This window comes from Pipistrellus hanaki, assembly GCF_964339955.1.
Source record: "Pipistrellus hanaki genome assembly, chromosome: 2".
NCBI classification, from domain to species: domain Eukaryota; kingdom Metazoa; phylum Chordata; class Mammalia; order Chiroptera; family Vespertilionidae; genus Pipistrellus; species Pipistrellus hanaki.
The window spans coordinates 169,068,459-169,091,431 of record NC_140504.1 but is presented as its reverse complement, the minus strand read 5'-3'; the positions used below and the strand labels follow the sequence as shown (position 1 = coordinate 169,091,431).

The 22,973-nt window shown below is 59.3% G+C and overlaps 2 protein-coding genes across 2 annotated transcripts in view; one reads left to right on the top strand and one right to left on the bottom strand.

The window, feature by feature from the left end:
- The window catches only part of SLC1A7 (solute carrier family 1 member 7), a gene marked incomplete at its 5' end in the record, with an annotated part of 49,389 nt that overhangs the window by 20,515 nt on the left and 5,901 nt on the right, over positions 1–22,973 (top strand). Inside the window, 3 exons of the mRNA XM_084872913.1 lie at positions 484–699; positions 15,915–15,957; positions 18,369–18,591. Of these exons, the coding sequence (XP_084729039.1) occupies positions 484–699; positions 15,915–15,957; positions 18,369–18,591 (482 nt within the window). The remainder of the gene's footprint in view (positions 1–483; positions 700–15,914; positions 15,958–18,368; positions 18,592–22,973) is intronic.
- Positions 12,864–22,973, bottom strand: part of PODN (podocan) — a 44,559-nt gene continuing 34,449 nt past the window's right edge. Inside the window, exons 11-12 of the transcript XR_014794017.1 lie at positions 13,262–13,337; positions 12,864–13,151 (exon numbers count right to left, since the gene is read on the bottom strand). The gene's annotated coding sequence lies outside the window, so the exon portion shown is untranslated. The remainder of the gene's footprint in view (positions 13,152–13,261; positions 13,338–22,973) is intronic.

Below are 22,973 nucleotides of genomic sequence, written 5' to 3'. Positions count from 1 at the left end.
TGTCCCTCCTCTCACACGTCCTCGGCCTGAGAAGGGAGACGGACGAGAAACAGACTGTGACAGCCAGGTCATGACAGAGGGGCCAGGAGCTCTGGGGACCCAATGGGCTCCTCCCTCTGGGGGAGAGGCGGGTAGTCCAAAAAGATTTGACCAAAGAGGTGACACTGCACCCAGTCTTACCCAGTAGGTAGGAGTTAAACAAGTGAAGGAGGCTGACCAGAGACATCCAGCAAAGGAAGCAGCACCTAGAAAACACAGAGGTGGGAGAGGGCTTGGCGGCTGACCCTGGACCTGGGGGAGAGAGCCGAGCAGGGGAGAGGCTGGAAGGAGCAGGAGAAAGGGATCGCTGGGGATGGAGGGGTCCCCGTGCCTACACGCGCCATGGAGCACCGCGAGGGGGCTGGGCAGAGCCAGGAGGGTGGCAAGGGCGGGTACGCTCAGGGCCTGCCCCACCACAGACACTGACCCACACTGCCCTCCCAGCTTGATCTCCGGCCTCGCCTCTCTGGATGCCAAGACCTCCAGCCGCTTGGGCATCCTCACGGTGGCCTACTACCTGTGGACCACCTTCGTGGCAGTCATCGTGGGCATCGTCATGGTCTCCATCATCCACCCGGGCGGGGCGGCCCAGAAGGAAGAGACGGAGCAGAGCGGGAAGCCCATCATGAGCTCAGCTGACGCCCTGCTGGACCTCATCCGGTAACCTGGCACCCACACCCTGCTTGGGGATGCCGATGCCATGCAGGCCTGGGGGTGCTGGCTCCACAGGCCCCGCCCACATCTGCCGGATGGCAGGGGAGGGGCTGCTCCGGATTCCTCCTGGTAGCCAGGGGGCAGCACCGAGGCCACCCTTTGCTCCTCCAGCCCCTGTGCCCCCTCAGGGCTCACAGGACACCATCCGCCCACACCAGGCGAGAGCTCCTCCAGGGCAGGTGGGGCTGCTCCTCCGGGGCCCAGCCCAGGGCACAGCGGGCACAGTCCTGTCAGGGAATGCCTGCAGACTGACGGGCTCGCTTGTGCACACCTAGCTTCTCAGGTGAAAAGCCAGCAGTCATGGTAGCCCCTCCCCACCTCACCTCCTTTTGGTGTGTGTGTGTGTGTGTGTGTGTTTAATTTTATTGATTTTTTTACAGAGAGGAAGGGAGAGAGAGAGAGAGAGTTAGAAACATCGATGAGAGAAACTTGCATCAGCTGCCTCCTGCACACCCCCTACTGGGGATGTGCCCGCAACCAAGGTACATGCCCTTGACCGGAATTGAACCCGGGACCCTTGAGTCCGCAGGCCGACGCTGTATCCACTGAGCCAAACGACTGGGGCTTTGGTCCCCTTTTTACAGAAGAGGGAATGAGGCTGAGAGAGGCGATGTGACCTGTCCAGGGTCATCAGCAAGCAGTTGTGGAGCCAGACGTCGGCCAGGCCTGACTGACTCCACGGGCTGTGCCTTTTCCCTGTGCTGCCCCCGCCTGAGCTCTGCTCACTGTTTGTTTCGGGGCCCTGCCTTCTCCTCCCAGAAGAGTGCTGCAGGCCCTGCAATACACCCGCATCCGACTCCCCTTCCCCGGCTCCCGCAGGCCGCGCCCTCTCCCCGGCTCCCTCACCCAGGCTGGCCCCGCGCCAGGGCACTCCGAGCGGGCCCAGTTCTGGAGGAGAGAAAAGCCACGGACAGACATAGGCAGTGGGGTGGAGAGAGAGACACAGACAGTGGGGTGGAGAGAGAGACACAGACAGTGGGGGGGAGAGGGTCACAGACAGTGGGGTGGAGAGGGTCACAGACAGTGGGGTGGAGAGGGTCACAGGCAGTGGGGTGGAGAGAGAGACACAGACAGTGGGGGGGAGAGGGTCACAGACAGTGGGGGGGAGAGGGTCACAGACAGTGGGGGGGAGAGGGTCACAGACAGTGGGGTGGAGAGGGTCACAGTGGGGTGGAGAGGGTCACAGACAGTGGGGTGGAGAGGGTCACAGACAGTGGGGGGGAGAGGGTCACAGACAGTGGGGTGGAGAGGGTCACAGACAGTGGGGGGGAGAGGGTCACAGACAGTGGGGGGGAGAGGGTCACAGACAGTGGGGGGGAGAGGGTCACAGACAGTGGGGTGGAGAGGGTCACAGGCAGTGGGGGGGAGAGGGTCACAGTGGGGTGGAGAGGGTCACAGACAGTGGGGGGGAGAGGGTCACAGTGGGGTGGAGAGGGTCACAGACAGTGGGGGGGAGAGGGTCACAGACAGTGGGGTGGAGAGGGTCACAGACAGTGGGGGGGAGAGGGTCACAGACAGTGGGGTGGAGAGGGTCACAGTGGGGTGGAGAGGGTCACAGACAGTGGGGTGGAGAGGGTCACAGTGGGGTGGAGAGGGTCACAGACAGTGGGGTGGAGAGGGTCACAGTGGGGTGGAGAGGGTCACAGACAGTGGGGGGGAGAGGGTCACAGACAGTGGGGGGAGAGGGTCACAGACAGTGGGGTGGAGAGGGTCACAGGCAGTGGGGGGGAGAGGGTCACAGACAGTGGGGGGGAGAGGGTCACAGACAGTGGGGTGGAGAGGGTCACAGTGGGGTGGAGAGGGTCACAGACAGTGGGGGGGAGAGGGTCACAGTGGGGTGGAGAGGGTCACAGACAGTGAGGTTGAGAGGGTCACAGACAGTGGGGTGGAGAGGGTCACAGACAGTGGGGGGGAGAGGGTCACAGACAGTGGGGGGGAGAGGGTCACAGGCAGTGGGGGGGAGAGGGTCACAGGCAGTGGGGGGGAGAGGGTCACAGACAGTGGGGGGGAGAGGGTCACAGACAGTGGGGGGGAGAGGGTCACAGACAGTGGGGGGGAGAGGGTCACAGACAGTGGGGGGGAGAGGGTCACAGACAGTGGGGGGGAGAGGGTCACAGACAGTGGGGGGGAGAGGGTCACAGACAGTGGGGGGGAGAGGGTCACAGACAGTGGGGTGGAGAGGGTCACAGTGGGGTGGAGAGGGTCACAGACAGTGGGGTGGAGAGGGTCACAGACAGTGGGGGGGAGAGGGTCACAGACAGTGGGGGGGAGAGAGAGACACAGACAGTGGGGGGGAGAGGGTCACAGTGGGGTGGAGAGGGTCACAGACAGTGGGGGGGAGAGGGTCACAGACAGTGGGGTGGAGAGGGTCACAGACAGTGGGGGGGAGAGGGTCACAGACAGTGGGGGGGAGAGGGTCACAGACAGTGGGGGGGAGAGGGTCACAGACAGTGGGGGGGAGAGGGTCACAGACAGTGGGGTGGAGAGGGTCACAGTGGGGTGGAGAGGGTCACAGACAGTGGGGGGGAGAGGGTCACAGACAGTGGGGTGGAGAGGGTCACAGTGGGGTGGAGAGGGTCACAGACAGTGGGGGGGAGAGGGTCACAGTGGGGTGGAGAGGGTCACAGACAGTGGGGTGGAGAGGGTCACAGGCAGTGGGGTGGAGAGGGTCACAGGCAGTAGGGTGGAGAGGGTCACAGACAGTGGGGGGGAGAGAGAGACACAGACAGTGGGGGGGAGAGGGTCACAGACAGTGGGGGGGAGAGGGTCACAGACAGTGGGGTGGAGAGGGTCACAGTGGGGTGGAGAGGGTCACAGACAGTGGGGTGGAGAGGGTCACAGTGGGGTGGAGAGGGTCACAGACAGTGGGGTGGAGAGGGTCACAGACAGTGGGGGGGAGAGGGTCACAGACAGTGGGGGGGAGAGGGTCACAGACAGTGGGGGGGAGAGGGTCACAGACAGTGGGGTGGAGAGAGAGACACAGACAGTGGGGTGGAGAGAGAGACACAGACAGTGGGGGGGAGAGGGTCACAGACAGTGGGGTGGAGAGGGTCACAGGCAGTGGGGTGGAGAGAGGGTCACAGGCAGTGGGGGGGAGAGGTCACAGACAGTGGGGGGGAGAGGGTCACAGACAGTGGGGTGGAGAGGGTCACAGACAGTGGGGGGGAGAGGGTCACAGACAGTGGGGGGGAGAGGGTCACAGACAGTGGGGGGGAGAGGGTCACAGACAGTGGGGGGGAGAGGGTCACAGACAGTGGGGTGGAGAGGGTCACAGGCAGTGGGGGGGAGAGGGTCACAGTGGGGTGGAGAGGGTCACAGACAGTGGGGGGGAGAGGGTCACAGTGGGGTGGAGAGGGTCACAGACAGTGGGGGGGAGAGGGTCACAGACAGTGGGGTGGAGAGGGTCACAGACAGTGGGGGGGAGAGGGTCACAGACAGTGGGGTGGAGAGGGTCACAGTGGGGTGGAGAGGGTCACAGACAGTGGGGTGGAGAGGGTCACAGTGGGGTGGAGAGGGTCACAGACAGTGGGGTGGAGAGGGTCACAGTGGGGTGGAGAGGGTCACAGACAGTGGGGGGGAGAGGGTCACAGACAGTGGGGGGGAGAGGGTCACAGACAGTGGGGTGGAGAGGGTCACAGGCAGTGGGGGGAGAGGGTCACAGACAGTGGGGGGGAGAGGGTCACAGACAGTGGGGTGGAGAGGGTCACAGTGGGGTGGAGAGGGTCACAGACAGTGGGGGGGAGAGGGTCACAGTGGGGTGGAGAGGGTCACAGACAGTGAGGTTGAGAGGGTCACAGACAGTGGGGTGGAGAGGGTCACAGACAGTGGGGGGGAGAGGGTCACAGACAGTGGGGGGGAGAGGGTCACAGGCAGTGGGGGGGAGAGGGTCACAGGCAGTGGGGGGGAGAGGGTCACAGACAGTGGGGTGGAGAGGGTCACAGACAGTGGGGGGGAGAGGGTCACAGACAGTGGGGGGGAGAGGGTCACAGACAGTGGGGGGGAGAGGGTCACAGACAGTGGGGGGGAGAGGGTCACAGACAGTGGGGGGGAGAGGGTCACAGACAGTGGGGGGGAGAGGGTCACAGACAGTGGGGTGGAGAGGGTCACAGTGGGGTGGAGAGGGTCACAGACAGTGGGGTGGAGAGGGTCACAGACAGTGGGGGGGAGAGGGTCACAGACAGTGGGGGGGAGAGAGAGACACAGACAGTGGGGGGGAGAGGGTCACAGTGGGGTGGAGAGGGTCACAGACAGTGGGGGGGAGAGGGTCACAGACAGTGGGGTGGAGAGGGTCACAGACAGTGGGGGGGAGAGGGTCACAGACAGTGGGGGGGAGAGGGTCACAGACAGTGGGGGGGAGAGGGTCACAGACAGTGGGGGGGAGAGGGTCACAGTGGGGTGGAGAGGGTCACAGACAGTGGGGGGGAGAGGGTCACAGACAGTGGGGTGGAGAGGGTCACAGTGGGGTGGAGAGGGTCACAGACAGTGGGGGGGAGAGGGTCACAGTGGGGTGGAGAGGGTCACAGACAGTGGGGTGGAGAGGGTCACAGGCAGTGGGGTGGAGAGGGTCACAGGCAGTAGGGTGGAGAGGGTCACAGACAGTGGGGGGGAGAGAGAGACACAGACAGTGGGGGGGAGAGGGTCACAGACAGTGGGGGGGAGAGGGTCACAGACAGTGGGGTGGAGAGGGTCACAGGCAGTGGGGTGGAGAGAGGGTCACAGGCAGTGGGGGGGAGAGGTCACAGACAGTGGGGGGGAGAGGGTCACAGACAGTGGGGTGGAGAGAGGGTCACAGGCAGTGGGGGGGAGAGGTCACAGACAGTGGGGGGGAGAGGGTCACAGACAGTGGGGTGGAGAGGGTCACAGGCAGTGGGGTGGAGAGAGGGTCACAGGCAGTGGGGGGGAGAGGTCACAGACAGTGGGGGGGAGAGGGTCACAGACAGTGGGGTGGAGAGGGTCACAGACAGTGGGGGGGAGAGGGTCACAGACAGTGGGGGGGAGAGGGTCACAGACAGTGGGGGGGAGAGGGTCACAGACAGTGGGGGGGAGAGGGTCACAGACAGTGGGGTGGAGAGAGAGACACAGACAGTGGGGTGGAGAGGGTCACAGACAGTGGGGGGGAGAGGGTCACAGACAGTGGGGGGGAGAGGGTCACAGACAGTGGGGTGGAGAGGGTCACAGACAGTGGGGTGGAGAGAGAGACACAGACAGTGGGGGGGAGAGGGTCACAGACAGTGGGGGGGAGAGGGTCACAGACAGTGGGGGGGAGAGGGTCACAGACAGTGGGGGGGAGAGGGTCACAGACAGTGGGGGGGAGAGGGTCACAGACAGTGGGGTGGAGAGAGAGACACAGACAGTGGGGTGGAGAGAGAGACACAGACAGTGGGGGGGGAGAGGGTCACAGACAGTGGGGGGGAGAGGGTCACAGACAGTGGGGGGGAGAGGGTCACAGACAGTGGGGGGGAGAGGGTCACAGACAGTGGGGGGGAGAGGGTCACAGACAGTGGGGGGGAGAGGGTCACAGACTGTGGGGGGGAGAGGGGCACAGACAGTGGGGTGGAGAGGGTCACAGACAGTGGGGGGGAGAGGGTCACAGACAGTGGGGTGGAGAGAGAGACACAGACAGTGGGGGGGAGAGGGTCACAGACAGTGGGGGGGAGAGGGTCACAGACAGTGGGGGGGAGAGGGTCACAGACAGTGGGGTGGAGAGGGTCACAGACAGTGGGGGGGAGAGGGTCACAGACAGTGGGGTGGAGAGAGAGACACAGACAGTGGGGTGGAGAGAGAGACACAGACAGTGGGGGGGAGAGGGTCACAGACAGTGGGGTGGAGAGAGAGACACAGACAGTTGGGTGGAGAGAGAGACACAGACAGTGGGGTGGAGAGAGAGACACAGACAGTGGGGGGGAGAGGGTCACAGACAGTGGGGTGGAGAGGGTCACAGGCAGTGGGGTGGAGAGGGTCACAGACAGTGGGGTGGAGAGGGTCACAGACAGTGGGGTGGAGAGGGTCACAGACAGTGGGGGGGAGAGGGTCACAGACAGTGGGGTGGAGAGAGAGACACAGACAGTGGGGTGGAGAGAGAGACACAGACAGTGGGGGGGAGAGGGTCACAGACAGTGGGGTGGAGAGGGTCACAGGCAGTGGGGTGGAGAGAGGGTCACAGGCAGTGGGGGGGAGAGGGTCACAGACAGTGGGGGGGAGAGGGTCACAGACAGTGGGTGGAGAGAGACACAGACAGTGGGGTGGAGAGAGGGTCACAGACAGTGGGGGGGAGAGGGTCACAGACAGTGGGGGGGAGAGGGTCACAGACAGTGGGGGGGAGAGGGTCACAGACAGTGGGGGGGAGAGGGTCACAGACAGTGGGGTGGAGAGAGAGACACAGACAGTGGGGTGGAGAGAGAGACACAGACAGTGGGGGGGGAGAGGGTCACAGACAGTGGGGGGGAGAGGGTCACAGACAGTGGGGGGGAGAGGGTCACAGACAGTGGGGGGGAGAGGGTCACAGACAGTGGGGGGGAGAGGGTCACAGACAGTGGGGGGGAGAGGGTCACAGACTGTGGGGGGGAGAGGGGCACAGACAGTGGGGTGGAGAGGGTCACAGACAGTGGGGGGGAGAGGGTCACAGACAGTGGGGTGGAGAGAGAGACACAGACAGTGGGGGGGAGAGGGTCACAGACAGTGGGGGGGAGAGGGTCACAGACAGTGGGGGGGAGAGGGTCACAGACAGTGGGGTGGAGAGGGTCACAGACAGTGGGGGGGAGAGGGTCACAGACAGTGGGGTGGAGAGAGAGACACAGACAGTGGGGTGGAGAGAGAGACACAGACAGTGGGGGGGAGAGGGTCACAGACAGTGGGGTGGAGAGAGAGACACAGACAGTTGGGTGGAGAGAGAGACACAGACAGTGGGATGGAGAGAGAGACACAGACAGTGGGGGGGAGAGGGTCACAGACAGTGGGGTGGAGAGGGTCACAGGCAGTGGGGTGGAGAGGGTCACAGACAGTGGGGTGGAGAGGGTCACAGACAGTGGGGTGGAGAGGGTCACAGACAGTGGGGGGGAGAGGGTCACAGACAGTGGGGTGGAGAGAGAGACACAGACAGTGGGGTGGAGAGAGAGACACAGACAGTGGGGGGGAGAGGGTCACAGACAGTGGGGTGGAGAGGGTCACAGGCAGTGGGGTGGAGAGAGGGTCACAGGCAGTGGGGGGGAGAGGGTCACAGACAGTGGGGGGGAGAGGGTCACAGACAGTGGGTGGAGAGAGACACAGACAGTGGGGTGGAGAGAGGGTCACAGACAGTGGGGTGGAGAGGGTCACAGACAGTGGGGTGGAGAGGGTCACAGACAGTGGGGTGGAGAGGGTCACAGACAGTGGGGGGGAGAGGGTTACAGACAGTGGGGTGGAGAGGGTCACAGGCAGTGGGGGGGAGAGGGTCACAGACAGTGGGGTGGAGAGAGGGTCACAGACAGTGGGGTGGAGAGGGTCACAGGCAGTGGGGTGGAGAGGGGGTCAGACAGTGGGGTGGAGAGAGGGTCAGAGGAGGCAGAGCTGCTGCTGTGAAGGACAGGATGCCTGGGAGGGCAGGGGAGGCGGGGCAGGCTGTGCACAGGTCCCCAGCGGAGAGGGAATGTCCTGGGGAGAAGCCACAGCCCATTCGGGGGGGGGGGGGGGGGGGGCCACAATCGCTGGAGGCGGCGGTGGGGCCGGTGAACCAGGCCAAACGGTGTTTTGTCCTAAAGGGGTTTTTAGACATAGGAGAGGCCTGATCCAGGTCAGAAGGCTCGCTGCCTGACTGAGGGTCGGGAGGGGGCACAGCAGGAGAGGAAGGCAGAGGCAGGGACTGGGCCAGGGTGGTGGCCATGGGCGGGGGGGCAGGAGGAGGGGGTGGACCAGCGGGCTGCTCCGGAGGTAAGATCCCCAGGAGACAGGCAGACAAGGGGAGGGTGAAGGAGGCGGTGGTGCTGATGGAGGTTCTGGTCTGAGCACCAAGTGGATGGCCGTGTGGTCGCCACGCCAGAGGACGGTGCCAGAGCAGGCTATCTGGGGGGTGCCAGCTGATGGCCGCCTAGTGCAGCCGCATCTCCTGGGCGGAGGCTGGGAAGCCAGCAGGGAGAGGCGTTAGGGGGACCCCGATGGCAGAGGGGCCAGCACCGTGCGGGTGAGGAGAGCAGGGCCCAGACAGAGCCTGGGAAGCGTTTATTGGGCTCCGCAGGATCCTCATCGAGCTGGCTCTGTGGACTCCTCGTCCCTTTCGTTTTCTCGCCGACCTCAGATATAAGAAACCCGGTCCCCTCGAATATTAAAACTCCTACCGCATCCAACTTAAAATGGGTCTTGTCTCGGCCTTTTGCCTCTGACTCAGACTTGGAAGATGGTGGTGGGCTCCCCTCTTTCTTGCTCCACCTCTCTCTCCTCCTGCTGCAGGCACTGGGGTTGGAGCAGTGGAGAGGGGCGAGAGGGGGCTAGAGGGTCCTCCTCCCCTGGTGGCGGAGTAAGCTGGGATAGGCACTCCCAGGTGGCATTTCTTCAGAGGTGCTTTTGTGGGTTCTCTGGAGCCCCTCCTGTCCCCAAACAGCAGGCAGGTTGTATTGCAGAGCTGGGAGGGTGTCTCTCATGTTACTCCTTGACTTGGGTGATCTAGGCTCCATCTGGCCACTTACAATGCCTTCTTCAGGCTTGACCTCTGACCCTCCTCGTCAGGGTGCCTTCCGAGGGTCCACACTGGGCACACGGGAAGCATGAATATCTCTGCTGGGAGCGCAAACCCTTCCCAGGGTCTTTGGGCATGAGTCAGGCACCAGCCGGACAGTCCTCAGGTCCTAAGAGACATTCCTCTCCTCCTCTATGGGGATTGATGCCCAGCACACAACTCTCTCTCTCAAACCCCCCCCCCCACGCTCTCTCTCTCTCCCCTCTCCCTCCTTCTACCTCCCTCCTTATCCTCTCTCTCAGTTATTAATTGCTGTGCAACAAACCAACCCAAGCCTGAGGGGCTTAAAAAAACAACTCCGAGTCTAAACATCAGCTGGAAGGTTGTGTACTGCAGGCAGCTGGTCCCTCAACCGGGGCGCAGCTGATCTAGGCTGATCTTGGCGGAGATAACCTAACCACGCTCCTCCAGGAGGCCAGCCCGGATTTAAAAACGCTCAGGAGGGTTAGGTCATTAAACAACCTGTTTCCTGCAGCGTCCGGGAGCCCAGAGCAGCAGCTGGCAGGGAGGAGGAGCCGAGTGTGTGCTGAATGCATATGGGGGTGTGGGGTCTTCCTCGGAGCTGGGGAGCAGTGGCCGGGCACTGGGGGTGGGGGAATAGAGATGGGGGGCGGGGGGCAGAGACTGTGCTGAGCACAGGGCACTGAGGCCAGCCTGAGCCGTGGCCTCCGCCACACTGGAGGCTGGATTGCTGACGGCGGGAGCAAGCCCAGGGCCAAGAGGAGAACCAGGACAGCAGATGTCCTGGGAGCCAAGGGAAGAGGAATTTCGAGAAGTTTCATTTCTAAGATCCCTTATGTCTAAGATTTGGTGACTATGATTCATCTTTTCTTGGATCCTGTGATTCGAAACAGCCTTCCCTCCCGAGGGAGAAGTTGTTGATGCTCAGGGAGCCCCGCCCGCCCACCGCTGCCTCCCGGCCCAGGGCCCGAGGCTCTGGATGGGCACGTGACAGGGTCAAATGTTCCAGGAGCAGTTCCTGCTCTCGGCTCCTTTTCACGTGGTGAAAACCGATCCTCTGGTTTGAGGCTTTCCCCCCAGTGGCTCTCAACCCCCAGGCAAGTCTTTCTGCAAAGCTGGGAGGTTGTCACGTTTCTTAGTCAGAGAATGAGGCTGTGGGGGGGAGGGGGGAGGGGTGTATGTGTGCTTCCCGGGACCCGCAGCCGGAGCCTGGGAGCCGCTCTGCGCGTAAGTCCCTGCGTGGCTCAGGGCAGGCCGGTCCCACCCTCTGGGCCTCGGTTTCCCCAGTGGTTTTCCCTCCTAGTTGTGTGGTTCGGAAACACAAAGGCCTCCGGTCCCCTGAGGAGGCTGCAGAGCATGAGCGGAGGCCTCTGGAGGCCGGTCCTGGGGCCCGAGGTTAGGAGGACAGTGCAGCCCAACCTTGAAGACCTTGACCCCACGCTGAGGGGTTGGCTGTTGTGCTTTAGAAACAAGAAGCTGGAAGTTTGGGAAGACAATTGGAGCAGGGTGGAGTGGACAGGACGTGGCTGAAGGCATGGGGGTGCCCCGGGAGGGGGTGCAGTCTATTCCGTTCCAGCCAGCCCGTCTGTATTAAGTGCCTGCTCTGGGGAAGACACCGTGCTGAGAGCTGGGGGTGGGGGCGGGGCAATTATAAGTCCCTGCATCAGGCCATCACCATCTCAGGACAGACAGACAGGAAGAGCGCACTGGACAGCCACCCTCTCAGACCCTTTCTAGCCCCGACGTCCGGAGAGGCTGTGTGTGCAGTGAGGCTGTGTGTGCAGTGAGGCTGTGTGTGCAGTGAGGATGTGTGTGCGGTGAGGCTGTGTGTACGGTGAGGCTGTGTGTGCAGTGAGGCTGTGTGTGCGGTGAGGATGTGTGTGCAGTGAGGCTGTGTGTGCGGTGAGGCTGTGTGGGCGGTGAGGATGTGTGTGCAGTGAGGCTGTGTGTGCGGTGAGGCTGTGTGTGCAGTGAGGATGTGTGTGCAGTGAGGCTGTGTGTGCGGTGAGGCTGTGTGTGCGGTGAGGCTGTGTGTGCAGTGAGGATGTGTGTGCAGTGAGGCTGTGTGCAGTGAGGATGTGTGTGCGGTGAGGCTGTGTGTGCGGTGAGGCTGTGTGTGCGGTGAGGATGTGTGTGCAGTGAGGATGTGTGTGCAGTGAGGCTGTGTGTGCGGTGAGGATGTGTGTGCGGTGAGGATGTGTGTGCGGTGAGGCTGTGTGTGCAGTGAGGATGTGTGTGCGGTGAGGCTGTGTGTGCAGTGAGGCTCTGTGTGCAGTGAGGCTGTGTGTGCAGTGAGGCTCTGTGTGCAGTGAGGCTGTGTGTGCAGTGAGGCTGTGTGTGCAGTGAGGCTCTGTGTGCAGTGAGGCTGTGTGTGCAGTGAGGCTCTGTGTGCAGTGAGGCTGTGTGTGCAGTGAGGATGCCAGCGAGGGGCGGGGGCGGTCACCAGGGCCCCCTCGCTCTCGCGCTGCCCAGAGCAGACACCCACCGTGTGTGGGAACCCGAACAAGAACTCGATGACCAGGGCAGGGGCCTGGGAACTGGGGCAGGTGTGACCAGTGAAAAGCCCGGATGATGTGGGGGCAGGGCACAGCTCAGGGGTGGGAAGGCATGTGTCTGTCTCTCAAAGACTATTGCAGAGGACACCACAGGCCGTGTCCCTGGCTGAGTCTCCGAGACGTGCATTCATCTCCCAGGGCTCCGGGGTCGGGCCTGCTCCCGGGGCAGCCTCCCAGAGGGAGCCCAGCAGTGCACTAACCACAGCATCTCCCCGCCCCCACCCCCGTCTTATTGAACACCAGAGGGATGAAGTAATGATCTGGCTCTATTTGTGTCTCCCCGTTGCCCTCTCAGGGATTGGATGGAGCTCCCGGGAGCTGTGCTCGGAGAGGAACAATTCCCACCGCAGGGGCTGGGCTGGGGACATGGGGTTAGGGTGAGCTTGAGACGGACCCAGTGGGAACGTCTAAGCGGCAGGTGAGGAGAGAAGCCAAGAGATGTGCAATCAGGCCCACGGCAGCATATGTGTGTGCTCGGTGGCCGCGGCCATGGACGCCTTCCGGCCCCTTACGTCTGCATTTTATGGAACTGCCTCCAGGAGCACGCCTCCTGGGGCAGACAGGAAGGCTCCCGCGGGTGTTCAAACACAAAACAAAAGTCGTACATTTTCCCGTTTAAAAGTAAATTATTAATAAAAAAAAAAAATATATATATATATATATATATATATATATATATATATATATATATATTACTGATTTTTTACAGAGAGGAAGGGAGAGAGATAGAGAGTTAGAAACATCGATGAGAGAGAGACATTGACCAGCTGCCTCCTGCACACCCCCTACTGGGGATGTGCCCGCAACCAAGGTACATGCCCTTGACCGGAATCGAACCTGGACCTTTCAGTCCACAGGCCAATGCTCTATCCACTGAGCCAAACCAGTTTCGGCAAAAGTAAATTCTTTATTAAAATCTGCAGGATACGTTCATTGACCATCCGTATGGGCATAGGCATTTGTCAGGAACTGCTTTGGGCTGCTAGTTAAGAAAACCCGAAAGCAGCAGAGGCCTGAGTGAGGGAAAGGCTTGCACTTTCTCCCGGATAAGCAGTCCGGAGTGGGCAGCGCGCGCAAGCGCACATGAGGTGTTCCCTCCGCGCTTAGCACTCGCCTTACATCCTCAGGGTGACTCATGGTCCCCGAAGGCTGCTGAAGCGCCGGCGGTTGTGTCCCTGTCCCAGGCAGAGAGAAGGAAGTTGGAGGAAGGAACCCAAAGGTCCTGGTGGAGGGGGCACCTTTTTAGGAGTTTTCCAGAAAACACCTCCCTGGGACTCCCGCTCACCTCCCCTTGGCAAGAGAGGCTGGGAAGCAGGGCTGGGTGGCAGGGCCCCCTTGGTCCCCACAACATCCCAGGGCTTCTGTTAGGAAGAGATGGAGGCTGGTTAGGCAACTAGCCATCCCTGCCACAGCCCACATGCTATAAAGATTCTCGTTTTAGAGGAAGTTGTTCAGAAACGTACGCGCTAGGTTGGTGTCATCAGGTTTCTTACGATCTTCCGGGTGCTCTTAGTTTCTACTCAGGCTGAAGCAGCCTTCCTCTAAGCTACCCGAGAAAACCGCCTCAGACGTCCCTGCAGCCTCCTGGGGCTGGGCCCGGGAGAGCCTCTCAGACTGAGCGGTCAGAGCAGCGTGGGCATCCTTCACCCGGCAGCAAGCGCCCAGGCTGGGGGCCGCGGCGCCCGGCAGGCGGTGTGCCGGCCTGTGCTCGGTCTGCCTGCTGCCAAAGCCCCTGCAGGCAGCTACGGTGCTGGTGGCAGAAATCTGCTTATAACTCACTGGGGAAAAGCCTCCTTCGAGCTTCCGAGAGCTCAGTTCCTGACTCTGCCTCTTGTCTCCCTGGTGACGAAGCTGAAATCAGAGGGAAGAGCCACGACCATCATCCTCTCTCCGTTTTCTGCCTCGGTAGCTCATCCTAAGCCCTTTCCCTCTGGCCACGGGCTCACACTGACCCTGTGTTTCAGGAGCAACAAAAAATGGTAGCTTCTGCTTCCAGCAGTGGCTGCTGGGGTGTAACGTTAAGAAATAATCACACTCGCATTTACATCTATAACCCCACTTATGTGTGAGCTGAGCCTCGGAAGAGTGGAGATTTGCTAAGAAGGTGGAGTGGGGGTTGCAGGATTGATCTTCAGCTGGGGGCGCGCAAGAGGCAGCCAATCCATGATTCTCGCTCATCGTTGATGTTTGTCTCTCTCTCCCTCTCCCTTCCTCTCTGGAATTGATAAAAAATATATATTTTTTAACAAAGGAAAAGGAGATTGAGTGGGAAGGGACGACCCAGGCAGTGGAGGCTGTGTGAGGAGTGTGAGTGTGAGTGTGAGTGTGAGTGTGAGCACCGGCCTATTCCAGGAAGGGCAGGCATGTGAACAAGGCTCTCTGTTGGCTCTCTGGGTTGGAACAGGTCCCGGCAGCAGCGTAGAAAGGCGAGGAGGTAACGCTGTTAGGCCCCTGGGTATGGATGGCTAATGCTTCCTGGCAAGGTAGCTGCCAGACCCCGGGCAGCGCCCAGGTCCCCACACCTCTCAGCCTCATCTATGGTCACTTCAAAGACTCTTCACCAGCTTTCATTTGCTGACGAACCGGAACATCGTTAAAGAGCTTTTGAAGCTGCTTGTGTTTCTCCTTTGGCGACGTGAACTGCCGGCGGATGTGTCTGTGGCCCGTGTATTTAAGCAGCAGCAAACATTTACTGGGTGCCGGTCACGCCGGGCAGAATCCAGGATCTGGGGACACGAGGATGAACCGGACACAGGCCTCTGCCCTGCAGGGAGCCGGCGTCCGGGGAGAGGAGGCAGTGAGCGCAGAGCCCAGGACGGGAGGGACTTGTAAAAAGTCTTTATGGACGTCGGACGGTCACACTCTGTCCCAGGGCTCCCCCCGTTTGTCGTTCGCTTCCTGTGCCCCTCACCCGGCTCCCCCTGCCGTCAGCCACGCCCATCGCCGGCGCAGTCCTCACGGGGATTAAATCAGTGCGGCGAGGAGCTGAATCACAGGCCTTATTGGGGCCTGACCCGTTCTTTTCACTGATGCCCTTTCCCTCTGTCCCAGGACCCCATCCGGGAATGCCGTAGTGTACTGACGACATTCTTAATTTTAATGCAGTGCCATCGGCTAACTTTTATGGCTCCCTGTGTTGTTATGGAGTCCTTCCCTATCCCGAGATAGGGTTGTGTTTTTTTTAAATGACCGATTTCTTTAAACCACCTGCAAAGTGTAGGTCGGAATCGGATTCTTATTTCTCTGAGTCGTTGGGTGTCCGGACAGCTCTCTATAACGGATCCCTCTCTCCCCTGATTTGTGCAGCAAAAACTTTTGCCAACTAGGAAGTGCCTGGATGGCCCAGGGTCTGCTTCTGGCTACATCGGTTTTCTACGGACCGCTGTGTCCGTTTCTCAATATTTTGACAGTTATGTCTTTATAGTCTGTTATCCTATCTGGTAGGACAAGACTCTCTGCTCCTCTGGCTTTATGAAGATAATATTACTAAGAATGATGACCCCACTTAAGTGCCCGGTCCTGGGTTAGGCACCACAGAGAAGACATGAATGACCCAGGGCCACCTTCAGGGAAGCCAGTCTGGGGGCAGGCGGACATGGGAGCCGGGCCGCTGTGTGCCGGGGAGCGGAGACCAGGGAGGGCCGCAGAGCCCGCCCGGAGCAGTCGGAGCTCGGCCTCCGGAGTCCGAGCAGCAGGAGGGGCATTTCGGGCGGAAGACACAGTGTGACCAGAGGATGGAGCTGGGAAGGCCGCGGGTGTTTAGAGGACGGGTTGTGTTGGAGCTGAGTCCTGGGGTGGCCGGCGTGGGAGGAGGGGAGCCCGCAGGGGAGGTGGGCCCGGGTCATGGGGGCCTTGGCTACGAGGGCGGCGCTCAGGTGATCCCACAGGCCTCCCTGTCCCAGGCTCTGGAATTCTTCAACCCCTGACTCTCTTCCCAGGAACATGTTCCCGGCCAACCTGGTCGAAGCCGCATTCAAACAGGTGAGTGGTCCCCAGGGGACGAAGGGGTGGAGGCAGGGCCAGTCTGGGCCCCCGGGTAGTGACAGGTTTACCAGCAGGTCTCCCGTCTCATGGGGGCAGGATGCCAGAGGGGAGGAGGGCGACCGGGTCCTTAGAGCCTCCTGGAGCCGTGCCCCTGCTCTGGGCCCGGCTTTGCCCGAAGAAACCTGGGAGGGTGGAGCCCGGCTACAGAGTGCTGCTCCGCTGGGTGTACAGCGGGCTTTCCCTGTCCTCACGGGGTCCCCAAAATAGCCTGCCCTCAGGGGGTTCACCCCTCTCTGGATGAGGAAGCCGAGGCTCCGAGGTTAAAGGGTCTGCAGAGGTTATACCACCAGTGAAGGGTAACCTAGTAGGTAAACCTAGGCCAGCTGGCTGCTAAGCCTATTTTCTCTTTCTTTTTAAAACAACCCCCACCCCCACCCCACCCAATAAGAACAGAAGTAATGTTCCCTAATACTAAAAAATATAAAACAGCCCTAACCGACTCTCTATCCACACTCAGTGGATAGAGCGTCAGCCTGCCGACTGAAGGGTCCCAGGTTCGATTCTGGTCAAGGGCATGTACCTTGGTTGTGGGCACATCCCCAGTAGGGGGTGTGCAGGAGGCAACTGATCGATATTTCTAACTCTCTATCCCTCTCCCTTCCTCTCTGTAAAAAAAAAAAAAAAATCAATAAAATATATTTTTTAAAAAAGAAAAAAAAATCCAAAATTTATATATATATATATATATATATATATATATATATATATATATATATATATAAAACAGAAAATTAAAAAATCATCTCTAGCCGGGACCGGTTTGGCTCAGTGGATAGAGCGTCGGCCTGCGGACTGAAGGGTCCCGGGTTCGATTCCGGGCAAGGGCATGTACCTTGGTTGCGGGCACATCCCCAGTGGGGGGGGGGGGTGCAGGAGGCAGCTGATCGATGATTCTCTCTCATCGATGTTTCTAGCTCTCTATCTCTCTCTTCCTTTCTGTGAAAAATCAATAATATATATATATATATATTTTAAATCATCTCTAGTTCTAGCACCTAGCAATAGTGGAAGTAGTTAGTATGCTTCTAGTGTTTTTTTCTCTAAATAAATATATTTTAATTTATTTTTTATTATTTTTAAATATATTTTTATTGCTTTTTTACAGAGAGGAAGGGAGAGGGATAGAGAGCTAGAAACATCAATGAGAGAGAAACATCAATCAGCTGCCTCTCGCACACCCCCCACTGGGAATGTGCCCGAAACGAAGATACATGCCCTTGACCAGAATCGAACCCGGGACCCTTCAGTCTGCAGGCCAACGCTCTATCCAGTGAGCCAAACCAGTCAGGGCTAAATAACTATATTTTTAAAAATAAAATTAGGATCACAGGGCACACATAGTGTGCATCTTGCTTTTCGCCCCGAATTACCTGGGGAAAGGTAGGCAGTTCAGTGGCTCAGTTCTTCCCAGCGGGGAGCTCAATGGGCCAGAAGGCCTGGGGCCAGCTGAGCTTCCACACACGGGCCTGCCTTGGAGCTCCTAGGTAAACCTAGGCCAGCTGGCTGCTAAGCAGGGCAGGTTCCGGGGCTCCCAATGAACGGTCACCTGTTTGCTGGTGGAGGCTCTTGCTTTCAATTCGTAACAACAACCAAACATCTGTGAAGTGCCATAAAGCAAGGCTCAATAACGTGAGGCTTGCCCAGAGAAGGTCCAGGTTTCCATCAGCGGGAGGTACAGCTGGCGGCTGCTAGGTGGGTGGGTGATGGTTTGCTGGAGGGATAGCTGGGTGAATGAAGAGTTACCTGGATGGGTAAAGAGAGAGATAGACAGACAGTTAGAGGGGACCCAGAAGGGTGTGATGATGCTTAGAAGGAAAAAGATAGACAGACAGTTAGAGGGGACCCAGAAGGGTGTGATGATGCTTAGAAGGAAAAAGAGGGAAGAAAGGATGAATACAGGTGTGGCTGGTTAGTGTGTAGATGAATGAAGGGGTCAGTTTTCTTTTTGGTAAAATATTGATAATAATCCCTGTCCTGCCTACCTCACAGGGTTATTGTCAATCAAATAGTTCATGAGTGGCCAAAACCGGTTTGGCTCAGTGGATAGAGCGTCGGCCTGCGGACTGGGGGGTCCCGGGTTCGATTCCGGTCAAGGGCATGTACCTTGGTTGCGGGCACATCCCCAGTGAGGGGTGTGCAGGAGGCAGCTGATTGATGACTCTCTCTCATCGATGTTTCTAACTCTCTATCCCTCTCCCTTCCTCTCTGTAAAAAATCAATAAAATATAAAAAATAAAAAAAAGTTCATGAGTGGATACAAATACGCTTCCAAGATATTGTTGTTGTTGTTGTTGATATTCATAACAGCATTGGCCCTGACTCCTTCCCGGTTGGGTGTCGCCCACCAGTACCGCACCAAGACCACGCCCGTGGTCAAGGCCCCCAGAGTGGCCCCGGAGGCAGCCCCTGCCCCGCGGGTCCTCATCTATGAGGTCCAGGAAGAGAACGGCTCTCACGTGCAGCACTTCGCTCTGGACCTGACCCCGCCTCCCGACGTCGTCTACAAGTCCGAGCCCGGCACCAGCGATGGCATGAACGTGCTGGGCATCGTCATGTTCTCTGCCACCATGGGTATGTGCTGCCCACCCACCCAGCAGTGCCAGGGAGCCCGGTCCTCCTCGCACCTCTCCCGCCTGCACCTCCCCCTGCCTGCACCTCCCCCTGCCTGCACCTCCCCTGCCTGCACCTCCCCCTGCCTGCACCTCCCCTGCCTGCACCTCCCCCTGCCTGCACCTCCCCTGCCTGCACCTCCCCCTGCCTGCACCTCCCCCTGCCTGCACCTCCCCTGCCTGCACCTCCCCCTGCCTGCCCTTCCCCCTGCCTGCCCCTCCCCCTGCCTGCACCTCCCCCTGCCTGCACCTCCCCTGCCTGCACCTCCCCTGCCTGCACCTCCTCCACCCTGCACCTCCCCCTTCCTGCACCTACCCTGCTGCATCCAGCACCCTGAGTGTCCTAGAACCTGCCATCTTCCAGGCCCGTGGTCGGCAAATCTGCTCACGAGCCACATGCGGCTTTTTGGCCCCTTGAGTGTGGCTCTTCCACAAAATACCATGGCCCGGGCGAGTCTATTTTGAAGAAGTGGCGTTAGAAGAAGTTTTAAGTTTAAAAAATTTGGCTCTCAAAAGAAATTTCAGTCGTTGTACTGTTGACATTTGGCTCTGCTGACTGAGGAGCTTGCCGACCTCTGTTCCAGGCGGTTCCTTCCTTTCCCATCCAGGGGCGCGGCTCCGGTCCTCCCCCCTGGGAGCCAGTGCTCCTCAGGAGGAATTCTCCATCCGGTACCCGTTTGCCTCCAGGGCTGTGGGCCCTCCCTCACAGGAGACCCTGCCTCTGGCCCCTCCTGTCCCTGAACTTTTTACTGAGGTCTGCGAACACTGGGGAGGGGAGGAGGCAGTTACAGTAAAAACAGGAAAACTCTAAACACTCTCAGCCATCACTGTGCATTCAGAGCCTTTATTCCTCCTCCCGTCCCCAACCTCGGGGCTTCTCACAGGCAGCCTCCCCTCCTCCCTGCCCCTCCCCCCCCCTCAGACATGTCTGTGCCTCTCTCGGGCCCACAGTCGGCCTCCCTGACCACACCCTCCCCTTTGCTCCTCTTCTCTGGGTCTCCAAGGACCCAACCACAGGCTTCTTATCTTGAAACTGGCGAAGCTTAACTTGCACAGGCCCCTTCTGAGGCCTATACCTTTAATATGGAATATTCTTTTTAAAAAATATATATTTTATTGATTTTTCACAGAGAGGGATAGAGAGTTAGAAACATGGATGAGAGATACATCGATCAGCTGCCTCCTGCACACCCCCTACTGGGGATGTGCCCGCAACCAAGGTACGTGCCCTTGACCGGAATCGAACCTGGGACCTCTCAGTCCGCAGGCCGATGCTCTATCCACTGAGCCAAACCGGTTTCGGCGATATTCTTTTTCTTAAAGAGGGTCCCAAACTATAAGCTTCAGATCTCACAAACCCAGGGATGTGTCTGCCTGCAGTGACCCAACCCACCCTCCACCACACACACACACACACACACACACACACACACACACACACCCCTTTTCCTTTGGGGCGACACCTCCTAACCCATCCGGAACAATCTAGCTTGTCCTTCCAGGCTATGCCAGGGGTCATTAAGAGTCTCATTCTAACATTGGCATGAACCCTCCCATCACCCCAGCCAAGGGCCTGGGAACTCCTCTGCTGCTCCCCTGACTCTCCACACGGCTTCCTTCCAGGTGAACAGCCTCCCATCCTTCTGGTTGCTCACAGCAAGAAATCCGGGGTCACTTTCTACCTCAGCCCACACCCACAGCCCGTCAGGCGGCCTCTGAAATCTGCTCCAATCCCTCGTTTCCCTCTGCCCACCGCCATCGCCCTGGTCCAAGGCCCCCATCATCCCTCACCTGGTTTCAGCAAAAGCTGCCTGAAGAGTCCCCTGTCCTGGTGTGCCCTCCTCACGGGGTCACTAAGCCCTGCTTAAGGCCTCCAGTGCTCTCCACTCCACCAGGAAAGGGGCCTCACACTGCGGCCTGGGAGCGCCGAGCAACCTGGCCCCGCCTGCCTCGGGCTCCTCGGACTCCTCTGGGTCCGCTCACTCCCTGCTCCAGGCTGCCGGAAGGAAGACCCTCCCTGAGAGCCTCCCACCTCCTCAGCCTGCCTGCTCCTGGCCCCTCCTCTCCCTGCACCTTTCTCATCCTTGGGGGTGGTAGTAAAGGGGGTGCGGGGGGTGGGGTGTCTCTTTATAAGATTACATCCTCAGGAAAGTCTTCCTGACACCCCAGATGGTCATGTGCCCTGGGTTACTCCTTAAGCTTTTGACCTTCTGCAGGTATGTAGCTGCTGGTGTAACTGTTTAATGTCTGCAGCAGCTGCTGTAAGCTCTTTGCGGGAGGAGACAGGCCTGGCTTGTCCTCCATCTATCCCCACAGCCCACCCACCACAGTGACCCGCAGGAGCGGTGCTCAGGAAACCTACTGGAGAGATGGGTGGGTGGGTGGGTGGGTGGGTGGATGGATGGGAGGATGATAGGTGGGTGGATGGATGGGTGGATGGGTGGATGGGTGGGTGGGTGGGTGGATAATAAGTGGGTGGGTGGGTGGGTGGGTGGATGGATGGGAGGATGATAGGTGGGTGGATGGATGGGTGGATGGGTGGATAATAAGTGGGTGGGTGGGTGGGTGGATGGGTGGATGGGAGGATGATAGGTGGGTGGATGGATGGGTGGATGGGTGGATAATAAGTGGGTGGGTGGGTGGGTGGGTGGATGGATGGGAGGATGATAGGTGGGTGGATGGATGGGTGGATGGGAGGATAATAAGTGGGTGGGTGGATGGATGGATGGGTGGATGGGTGGATGGGTGGATGGGTGGGTGGGTGGATGGATGGATGGGTGGATGGGAGGATGATAGGTGGGTGGATGGATGGGTGGATGGGTGGATGGGTGGGTGGATGGGTGGATGGGTGGATGGGTGGGTGGGTGGGTGGGTGGGTGGATGGGTGGATGGGTGGATGGGTGGGTGGGTGGGTGGATGGGTGGGTGGATGGGTGGATGGGTGGGTGGGTGGATGGATCGGAGGATGGATAGGTGGATGGATGGGTACTCATAAGTAATGGAGCTCTTATCACCTTGGCCAAAATGCCAGGCATGCAGAGAGGCCAGGACCTTAGTAACCTAAGTGTGTGACAAGATGGTGTTTGGAAGTGTGTTTAGAACATCTGACAATTAGTCCGCAATCCTGAACATTCTTCCTCCTCTCGGCACTGCCTCCCTCAGGGGTGAAAACACATCAAAAGGACATCTATTGGCAGAGCAAAAGAAACCCTGAGACCCTGTGACTCAATTCACAAAATGTTTACTGACCATGTGTAACTGTCTATGTGTGTATGCGTTCCCAAGCCCAAGACTGTGTACCCATGCCCATGTGTGCCCACACATGTAGTGCTCATGTCAATGGGTGCCCACAGCTGCTCACACTCAGACAACTGCTCACACTCGGATGGCTGCTCACACTCAGACAACTGCTCACACTCAGATGGCTGCTCCAAACAGGGCTTTCTTTGGTCCCCTCAACCCAGCCTCCGTCGCCAGCTTCTCCCTGGCGTTGGGATGCCGCTGGTGTAAGTCTCACTGACATTTACCGTTGGAGGAGGCCCAGGCCCACCCTGGGGCCCATGCACACTAACACCCAGCCAACCAGAGCCCTTGGGGGACCCCAGGGAAACCTGAGTGGAGGCTGATGAGGGGCGGGATACCATGGGCAGGGACAGAGCCAGCAGGGGACCTGGGTCTGATTCACTTAGGCTTCCCCAGGCCGATGGGCAGGGCTAGGCCAGTGTCACCTCCAACTCGGGCCTCTCCCATGCCAGCAGAGCCCCACCTCACCCCAGTGGTAGCTGGTCAGAGGACGGGTAGGTTCCGGGCTTCCCGGGGTAGGGAAAGAGCTCTCTGGAGCCCCATAGGCCAGGTTCACACTCCTGCCCTGCCCTCCCTCCCCTAGCGGCTGAGTCGGCCAGTGAGCCTCTCTGAGCACAGCGGCCTGAGGGCAGCACAGAGTGCGTTTTGCTCTTCATTTCTGTGTCAACGGAAGGGAGAGCGGTCACGCGTCACTCTTGAGAGAGTGGCCTGACTGTGCTCGCTCACATGGAGCCCCCCAGGGGACTGGGACACATACGAACGCTTCCCAAGTAGAGGAGAGTCCGGAACCCCAGAGGGACTTTGGGAAAAGCCTTTTCATTCATTCGTTCATTCATTCATTCATTCATTCGAAGGTTATTGTTGAGCATCTGCCACGTGCCACTGAGATACTGTTCTTGCCCTCGTGGAGCTAGTCTTCTCTTGGAGGAAACGGAAAAACCATGGACAACTGGAGAATAACAGATAAACGACAGGAAGGGACCAAAAGAGAGGAGACAGATAAAAGCAAATTGGCAGCTTTCGGAGGGGCGTGGGGATGGGC